The sequence below is a fragment of the Crocuta crocuta genome, unplaced genomic scaffold, assembly GCF_008692635.1.
Source record: "Crocuta crocuta isolate KB4526 unplaced genomic scaffold, BGI_CrCroc_1.0 scaffold1307, whole genome shotgun sequence".
Classification (NCBI taxonomy): Eukaryota; Metazoa; Chordata; class Mammalia; order Carnivora; family Hyaenidae; genus Crocuta; species Crocuta crocuta.
In genome coordinates this window covers 125,296-133,971 of record NW_027533394.1, presented here as the reverse complement: position 1 = coordinate 133,971, position 8,676 = coordinate 125,296, and the positions used below count along the sequence as shown (strand labels likewise).

The window sequence follows — 8,676 nt, the reverse complement described above, 5'->3', positions numbered from 1 at the left end:
GGAAACTGTGGTGGTGAAGGCTGCGGTAGTTGGGAGGCAGCGGCAGAGTTTGGAAGGAACGAGGCAGGACGAAGAGGCGGTAGTAGTAGCGCTAGCCTGAGCCTCTCAGAGCGCGGTAGCTACACGCCCCTCAAGGCGCGCGGCGGGCGGCGGCCGCCCCGCTTAGGGCCTAGTCCCCGAGCAGTGTCTCGGCTTCATACAGCGGTGTCCGCCATGAGTCCTTAAGGGCGGTCCGAGCCCCTCCAGTCCTAGCCCCCACCATGGAGCCGGGGTCCGACGACTTCCTACCGCCGCCGGAGTGCCCGGTGTTCGAGCCTAGCTGGGCCGAGTTCCGAGACCCTCTTGGCTACATCGCGAAAATCCGGCCCATCGCGGAGAAGTCGGGTATTTGCAAGATCCGCCCACCCGCGGTAAGTCCTGGGGTCCGTGGTCGCCGGCGGCGAGGCCTGGGATGGAGAACTAGCGTAGCTGGCGGAGAACTCTGGGGCGGAGGGCAGCTCGAGTTGTGGGGAAATGGGGGTGGCTGGGGCCGTTGTGGATGTGGCGTCAGAGAACGGGTGATGGGGCCAGGGGTCCTCTAGCGGTGTGAGACCCCCAAGGGACCTGGGTCTCTGACCCACCCTCACTTTCACTCCGCCTTTCAGATTCATTCCTGGTGAGGTTCAAAACAGGGATGCCTAGTGGGCCCGGGAGAGTTCAGAGAGGTACCTGCACATCTCTCAGTTATCCCGGACCACCCAGGGCAAGGCTGCACCAAATAAGGCCATTTTTCCGTTTATTGTCATCACTTCCCTCGAGGCAGGCAATGTGGTGTAGTGGAAAGATCACAGCTCTAAAGGGAGACAGACCTGAGTTCAAAATTCCAGTGTGAAGTTTACCAGCTGTGTGACCTTGGACAAGTAACTTAATCTCTCTGAGCCTGTGAAATGAGTCCCCTGAACGCTTATTTGGAAAATTGGATTAAACTAGGTAGAGTCTCTGTGTAGTAGGCGCTAGATAAGTGGTAATTATTGTGACTGCGAAGGTGTTTGATGTGGTCATTGGTTTGCTCCTATGTGGGTTGACTCATATTTACTCACGCCCTGTCAGACCAATCCATCTATGATAATGTCCCGGCCTAGTAGATCAGGAAATCAGTCTCACAGGGAATGTTCTACCTGGCTCCCCTGAGATGGGCTTAGGGAATTAGGGAATTAGAAGAATCCCCTTCTTTTCCTAGTTGAAGGCAATATCTTTCCCTGCACGTAACCCCCCACCCTCCCCAGACCTGACTGCTTTGAATAGGCTTGGAGCAGCTGGCTTGGCAGTGGGGTATGAGTCCTCAGAAGATTTGTACCGTGTTCTGTCCCAGGATGTAGCAGGTCCTAGAAGATAGGGTATTCTTGGACTTCCAAAAACAGAATGGAGCTATGGAAGTCTGTCTCCTTTAGAACACTTGATTTCCAGAGGTCAACGACAAAGGGCGTATCTTTGTTCCTAGGCCTGGCTTCAGGCCGCAAGAAGTCCCCCAAGGGCTAGGATAGGCTGCCACCTTGCTGGCATGGAGGAGAAATGATGGTATGTGTGTTCAGTCACCACTTGGGATTCCAAAGGCAGGAATTGAGTTTGGAACGGTGTTTTTGAGTAGGTGTCTCCTGGTTGAAACAGGATGGGAAGCCTCATTGCCACCTGAGGAGGGCACCACAGGCCTCCTTGTCCAACCTGGTGCTTTCTGGTGTTCAGCCACAGATCTAGGCTAGTTTCATATGGACCTTTTGGGAGGTGTTGGGTAAGCTAATTTTTAGCTGGGTCACAGATCTCTGAGGTATCCTTGTTCACGGTGAAGGAATGCCATTAGGTATTGAGAAGTCAGGAAGGCTTTGCAGAAAGGAGAGGCTGGAGTCCTGGGCAGCCTCAAGGAGGCACTCCCTGAAGTGGTCCAGCAGGCATTTGGGAAAGAATCGTGTCTGACACGGAGGGTCGCTGAGGCCTGAATTTCTGTTTTTCTGCTTTAGACTTATGGGCAGGCTGGCCTTGTTGCAGGTGTTGTTACCCTTCCTTTGGGGGGGGACCAAGAAGGGGAAAAGTGACAAATCCCGTGTGTGTGTGTGTCCGTCCATCCTGTAGGGGGCCATCTTTTGTTGTGCTTCTCTACCCCAACGGTGTGCTTCCTTGCAATCCAGGAGACGTAGTCTCTGGTTTTGTTCAGTTCCTACGCCACCTTTAGGCAGCCAGGCCATCTAGCTGGAATTCGAAGCACTCGCCCAAGTGGTGCTTGGGCCCAGAGTGGGAACCTGCGTATGGGTGGGTGCTTGGAAATTGGAGGTTTGCCTGAGGAAGGGCGATTTGGGCTTTGAATTGCTAGACAGTTGACTGCTGCTCTTGGGGAAGGTGGGTGGGAGGAGAGTGTTGGTACCCCGGTGTAGATGCAGGGGGTCTTGGAAGGCCCTTGCTTCCTGCATTGGGTAGCCAACTTTTTTTAATCACCATCCTAATAATATGGGTGTATTTGGCACCCAGGAGTATGAGACAGAAGGCAGGATGAGGGAGCTCTTAGGTCCTAGGAGAGCCAGGTGGGGAGGTTTCCTGGACCTTCCCCAGCTATCTGTTGCACCCACAGATCCTGTTCTAGGATTCGGTTCTGCCATTTCCTGTCTGGTTGCTTGATGCTGTGCTTATCCAGAACTTGATTGAGCAGGAAAGAAGGGTTCCTGGCGTTTTGGGTTTGAGTACCTTTCTACCTGTGCTAAGGGGAGTGCCCTACTGGTGGGTGGCAAGAGGGCATGAGGATCTTGTCTGGGCTTGAGCCATACCATTTTAGTCTCTTTTCTCTCCCTTTTCTTTCTTTCTTTCTTTCTTTTTTTTTATTTGCCCCTGCTTCACTGAGACCCAGGTGTTTGCTGCAAACCTGCTTCAGCTTGGGGGGGTGGTTGGGAGATTGAGGGGAGTATGTGTGCCTGCAAGTAAGAGTCTGCTGGCCTCTTTTCTAAAAGTGTGTGTGCAGAAGAAGCCAACAGCTTTTTCTTCTCTTTTACTACCCCCCACTTCCATATGTATGCATGTGTGTATAAACACTGGTATCCTGGTGTAGTTCAAAGCCTTGGACTGGAGGTCAGAAGACCGGGTTCTAGTTTTGGCTCTACCACTAAATCAGCATGTGATTTTGGAGAAATTGCATTTCTTCTCTGGGCTTCACTTTCCCCATTCATAAAATGAGGGCATTGGTCTAGGTTACTGTAGGTGGTTTTTACCACCCCAGCAGGAGCCAGGCCTCTGGGAAGGAGAGGACTGCATGGGAGGTTTTGGGGGTTAGGGCATCAGGGAGGGGCTCCCCANCACCTTTCCCTGCACTGGGCAGGTGTTTGAGAAAGGACCCACAGGAAGCCTTCCAGACTGGGTGAATGACGCAGATTCTTGCTCCCCATTCCTTGCTTTTCCCTGCAGCATGTGTCTCAAGCCCTTTAAACTGAGAGAACAAACATTAAAGACCCGAACTTTTAAATCTTGCCAGAATCAGAGCTGAGCTCTGTATATTAGGTGGTGGAGTCAACTTAAGATACTAGGTCTTAAGGATGACTCCTTTGGATAACATTTTTCATTTGAAAACCAATTTAATTTGCCGTAGCAGTATTATGAGGAAACCAGGGCAAGTGTTTATATTCCCACCTTGCAGATGAGAAAACAGGCTGAGAAAAGTAAAATCCCATACCTAGTAAGTAGTGGAGCTATAACATGAACTTAGGTCTCCTAATTCCAGATCCTTATGCTTCCAGTACTTCCAGACTGTGTCCTACGGTACATGCCTGGGGAACAAGGAGTTAATGTGGATGTAGGGAGAGTTTGGGATCAACTATTTTGGGCCCCATCTCTCTATTTCTTGAAATCCTGGTGCTGTACTGTTGGGAGGGACTTGGGAGAAATTTCAATGCTTGGGGCATTGAATGTGGAATTGAGGGGCTTCTAGGGCCCTGTGGTGAGTTCTGGGGGACAGGTAGTGGGTTGGGTGTTTGCCAAGTTAAAGGGCCTGGGGTGACCAGAGGCCTGGGAAGGCACGAATGAGGTGCTGTACTGGAATAACTCAACTCCCTTTCCCTTCTGTGTAACCCCCTCCCCCCCCCAGGACTGGCAGCCACCCTTTGCTGTAGAAGTGGACAACTTCAGGTTTACTCCCCGAATCCAGAGGCTGAATGAACTAGAGGTGAGAAGACTAGCAGCTGGTGGCAGGGTTGGATATGTGAACTCCGATCCCACTTCCCTTATACTTTCTTGAGCTAAGGTGCTTTACCTGACTATGCCTGTATTCTCTGTTCTGTTAAGTTGCATTGGAGGTCATGGAGGAAGCTTTAGAGCTCTGTATAACCGAGAGCAGGAGCATTTAGCGTCTCCAATATGATAGCTCCAAGACGAGGGTTGTCCGTTTCCCTAACTAGGGATGTTCCTTTCCCTAAAGGTTTGCTACTTCTGAAAGTCTCCTGTCAGCCAGCCTACCGTAACTGAGTCAACAAAAGGGAAATAGAGGGTTGGCTGAGCCCTTTCGTGCTTGGCCAGCTGAGTGTGGTCTCATTATCTAATTCATTCATGGCCCTGTGCTTCCTGCCTTCCTTCTGTGGAGATTGGTGAGGTGGGACATGAGGTGGAGGGGCAGGAACAACATAAGAACTGGTCAGTATCAAGGCTAGAATGGTTATAAACTTGGATAGGGGTCAGGCAGGTAGTCCATTCCTCTTCTCTTTCTGCACAGGAAGTCCAGGCCCTGTGCATGGATAGGTGAGGTTCTCCACTAAGAGCTTGAGAATGCCCTGGGGTAATGAGAGTGGGTGCTTTGAAACCTGTTCCTGGGAAGATCCTGGAGTTTCCCAGGGAAGATACAGTTGAGAACTATGTTACCACCTTTTCCCCTCATTATTATGTATCCATAAACCTTACTAGATGCGCTGGGGAGGGGATGTATTAGGCCCTACTGGAAACTTATGACCTAAATGCTTACTTATTTATAGACTATAGTTCCTCAACCTTGGCGCTATTGATATTTTGGCCCAGATAATTTGTCATGGAGGGGCTATCCTATGCTTTGAAGGATGTATATCAGCACCCTTGGCTTCTACTTGTTGGATGCCAGTAGTACCTTTTTCCAGTTATGACAATCAAAAATGTCTCTAGACATTGCTAAATGTCCCCCCGAGGAGCAAAATTGTTCCTCATTGAGAACCACTGTTCTAGGGTCCATCTAGGAGCTGTCCTGGTCAGGGCAAAAATCATCTCATGAATGGGGTACAAGTTTTTTAAAGAAATGGATCCTGAAGAAATGGATCTGTGGAGGTACAACGAGTGCAAGGTGTCACCTAGCATGGGACAAAGGCAGGTTTTCTAGAGATGCTGCACTGGCTATTGATGGGGAGGAGCAGGGAAGAGGCCAAGATTGGAAAGCTAAGATGGAGGGAGTAGAATTGCTGTCCTCTTCCAGGTTTCCACAGCTAAATAGCCATAGGTTGTTTCTTTCCACAAATAGACCTTAGTTTTCCCCATGTATGAAATAGAACTGTTTCTGTTCCTCTAATGGGATCTGAGCAAGGCAGTGAATGGTAGTGACTTGCCTAGTTCTCCTGAGAATCAGGCCCTCTCACCAGGGCAAGGTGGTTCTAGATTTAGAGCCTTGGGGAGCCTTTCTTGGGTCACTGAGATTTCAGGGAAGCAAGCAAGGTAAATGCCTTGTTCCTAGCATCCTTAGCCCACATCGGGTCTGGGTTGGCCAGGTGCCCGTGCTGCTTTGGTACCCTGTCTCTTAGTTCTTCGGGCCATTCGGTCTCCAGGATGCACTCTCAGCCTTCAGCCACCATGGGACAAGTTTTGTGGTGCGTAAGAAGAGGTAAATGTGCTCTTTTGGAGCCTTCAATCTGAAACATGCCTAGAACTTAGATACAGTTCTGGAGTTTCCAGAGGGCCTTCACTGTTTCTCTCGTAAGTGCACCCTTCTGGAGTAAGTGGACTGGGCAGTTATTTTAGTTCCCCTTTATAATTAGAAAATAGAGGTCCAGAGAGTAGGCTATACAAGCAAATCAGTAGCAGGGAACAAGCTAAAATTTAACTTATTTGACATTCAGATCTCTTGGTACTTGCTCTGTGACTTAAAGAAACAGAGGCTCTCTGTAGCAGGGATGGTGATATTCACACAGACCTGTCGAAGAGAATTGAGAGAGCTGTTGTGACCTAAACCTCTCTGTTTTGGGACCTTGGGCATATCCTATTGACTAGAAGGTGGCAGAGATGAGAGAGAGGTGGGGTAAGCACTGCCTAGAGTTTGGGATCCATTTCACTAGGAGAGGCCCTGGATGGTGGGCTGCTCTGTACACTTTCTTCTCTCCTAAGATTAGGCCAGAAGATGGGATTTAGGTGGAGGGGGAGGCCATCCTCTTTGAGCAATTTCTTCTCCAGGCCCAGACAAGAGTGAAGCTGAACTATTTGGACCAGATTGCCAAATTCTGGGAAATCCAGGGCTCCTCCTTAAAAATTCCCAATGTAGAACGGCGGATCTTGGACCTCTACAGCCTCAGCAAAGTAAGAGAAGGTTTTTTTTCAAACCCTTCCCCACCCCTTAATATCCTTGGTACTCTGGGGGCTCCCTTGGTTTGGATATTAGATCTCTAGGCTGCAGTGGAGGTGCACAGCCGGGTAGCACATGAGCTGTTGTCAGAACGTCTTGGCGTCTCTTACTATAACTTGTGGTGGTTGTTTTTTTAATGTTTTACTTATTTCTGAGAGAGAGAGAGGGAGAGAGAGAGAGAGAGAGGGAGAGAGAGAGAGAGAGAGAGAGAGAGACAGCGTGAGCAGGGGAGGGTCAGAGAGAGAGGGAGATACAGAATCTGAAGCAGGCTCCAGGCTCTGAGCTAGCTGTCAGCACAGAGCCCAACCCAGGGCTCAAACCCATGAACCATGAGATCATGACCTGAGCTAAAGTCGGATGCTTAACCGATTGAGTCATCCAGGCGCCCCTCTTATGCACTTTGAATCTGAGTGGTGGTGGTAGGAGGAGGGGATAGTCCCCATTGAAGTGAGGGGCTGGACTTGTCCTCATCACCCTTTCTGCAGGCCTGCTCCCTCATGTACGTACGCACAGCATATCCACATCCCTTCCTGCTTATCCCTGCAGATCGTGGTGGAGGAAGGTGGCTATGAAGCCATCTGCAAAGACCGTCGGTGGGCCCGGGTGGCCCAGCGCCTCAACTACCCACCAGGCAAAAACATTGGCTCCCTGCTACGCTCCCACTATGAACGCATCGTTTACCCCTATGAGATGTACCAGTCTGGAGCCAACCTGGTGGTAAGGATACCAGGCTGGGGTGGAAGAAGGCTTTCCCCCCACCACCAGATGCAGATTTCCCGCACTTGCTCTTAATGGAACTGGTTCAGGGAACTAGAGACCTGGGAGCTAGAGGTGCTTATTTCTAGTGGTGCTTATTACCCTTTTCTAGTGGTGCTTATTCTCTTCCCATGCTGCCCAGGATCAGAGGTCCTGGAGTTGCCTGCAGGGCCAGCCTACTATCTGATATATAACAAGGTTTTAACTGATAAAAGAATTCCAAGGAGGGAGAGACATTTTGGGCTGGAGAGGTCTGGGAAGAGATGGAGTCTGATTTAGTTGGGGAGATGGTTGTGGGGAGGTGGTTTGAAGGAGAAATAACATAAGCCAAGGCAAGAGAATAATTCTCAAACTGTGTGCTGATGTCATTGATAACGGCCAGTTGAGCAGGGCCTTTTGGTGTGGGTCAAGTATGTGCAGCCACAGCTTTGTTTGCTATTGGATAAGGGTAGAGGGAAGTCATTGTTGGGGCTGGGGCCCCATACCCTCATCCTTACTCCTTATTTGTCCCCAGCAGTGCAACACACGTCCATTTGATAATGAGGAAAAGGACAAGGAATACAAACCCCACAGTATCCCCCTTCGACAGTCTGTGCAGCCTTCCAAGTTCAATAGCTATGGCCGGCGGGCCAAGAGACTGCAGCCTGATGTGAGTACTTCACTTCTGACTCAGAGCTTTGGGGGTAGGAGTCCTCTCTCTTCCTCTGACCAGAGTTCTGTTCCCTGTTCCACTTTTCTTCACTCCGTTCTCAGAGTTCTGAGCAATAGTGTGTCCCCCTCCAGCTTCTGAGTTGGGTTTTGATCTGCTCATACAGTATCTTTTCTGTGTCGGCCCTTCTTGGCTGTCTTTTTCTTTCCTGACTCATGCTGTTTGTAGGGGTAGAACTCTTCTTTTCCCTTATACCTGTATCCTAGCTTCAGGCAGAAGCTTATGTGCCAGACATTCTTCTAGGCACTGGGGATACAACAGAGAATAAGATAGACATTGTCCCTGGGCTCACTGAAGCATGTCACTTAGCAGATCGTATTAGTCACTGCCATTTATTGTTGTGCCGAACACTGTTAGGTTTCTTTATATATGTTATCCCCCAAACTCTTCATTAAGCCTCCTTATAAAGTAGGAGTTAGTATTATTGTTTTACAGTTCGGAAAACTGAAATTCCATCTTAATTTCTTTCCAAGAGAGGGCTGAGGGGGGAGCTCACTTAACCCTAGTCTCCAAAAAGCAGCTCTGAATTCTTGCCCAGGCCTGCCCCTGCCTTAGCCCCTGGCATGAGCTCAAGTGATATATAGTCCAGGCTATTGTTCTTTTAGGATGGGGCAGTCTGCCTTAGATAGCA

At 49.8% G+C, this 8,676-nt stretch overlaps 1 protein-coding gene across 9 annotated transcripts in view; it reads left to right on the top strand.

Moving 5' to 3' along the window:
• Window positions 1–6: 6 nt before the first annotated feature.
• KDM5C (lysine demethylase 5C) overlaps window positions 7–8,676 on the top strand; it is a 30,645-nt gene continuing 21,975 nt past the window's right edge. For 7 of the 9 annotated variants that reach the window (XM_077748300.1, XM_077748299.1, XM_077748297.1 and 4 more), the window contains exons 1-5: window positions 7–410; window positions 4,100–4,177; window positions 6,412–6,534; window positions 7,127–7,297; window positions 7,851–7,985. In XM_077748300.1, coding sequence (XP_077604426.1) covers window positions 261–410; window positions 4,100–4,177; window positions 6,412–6,534; window positions 7,127–7,297; window positions 7,851–7,985 — 657 coding nt within the window. In that variant the 5' untranslated portion in view covers window positions 7–260. The remainder of the gene's footprint in view (window positions 411–4,099; window positions 4,178–6,411; window positions 6,535–7,126; window positions 7,298–7,850; window positions 7,986–8,676) is intronic. The other 2 variants (XM_077748298.1, XM_077748295.1) reach the window with 1 other exon arrangement.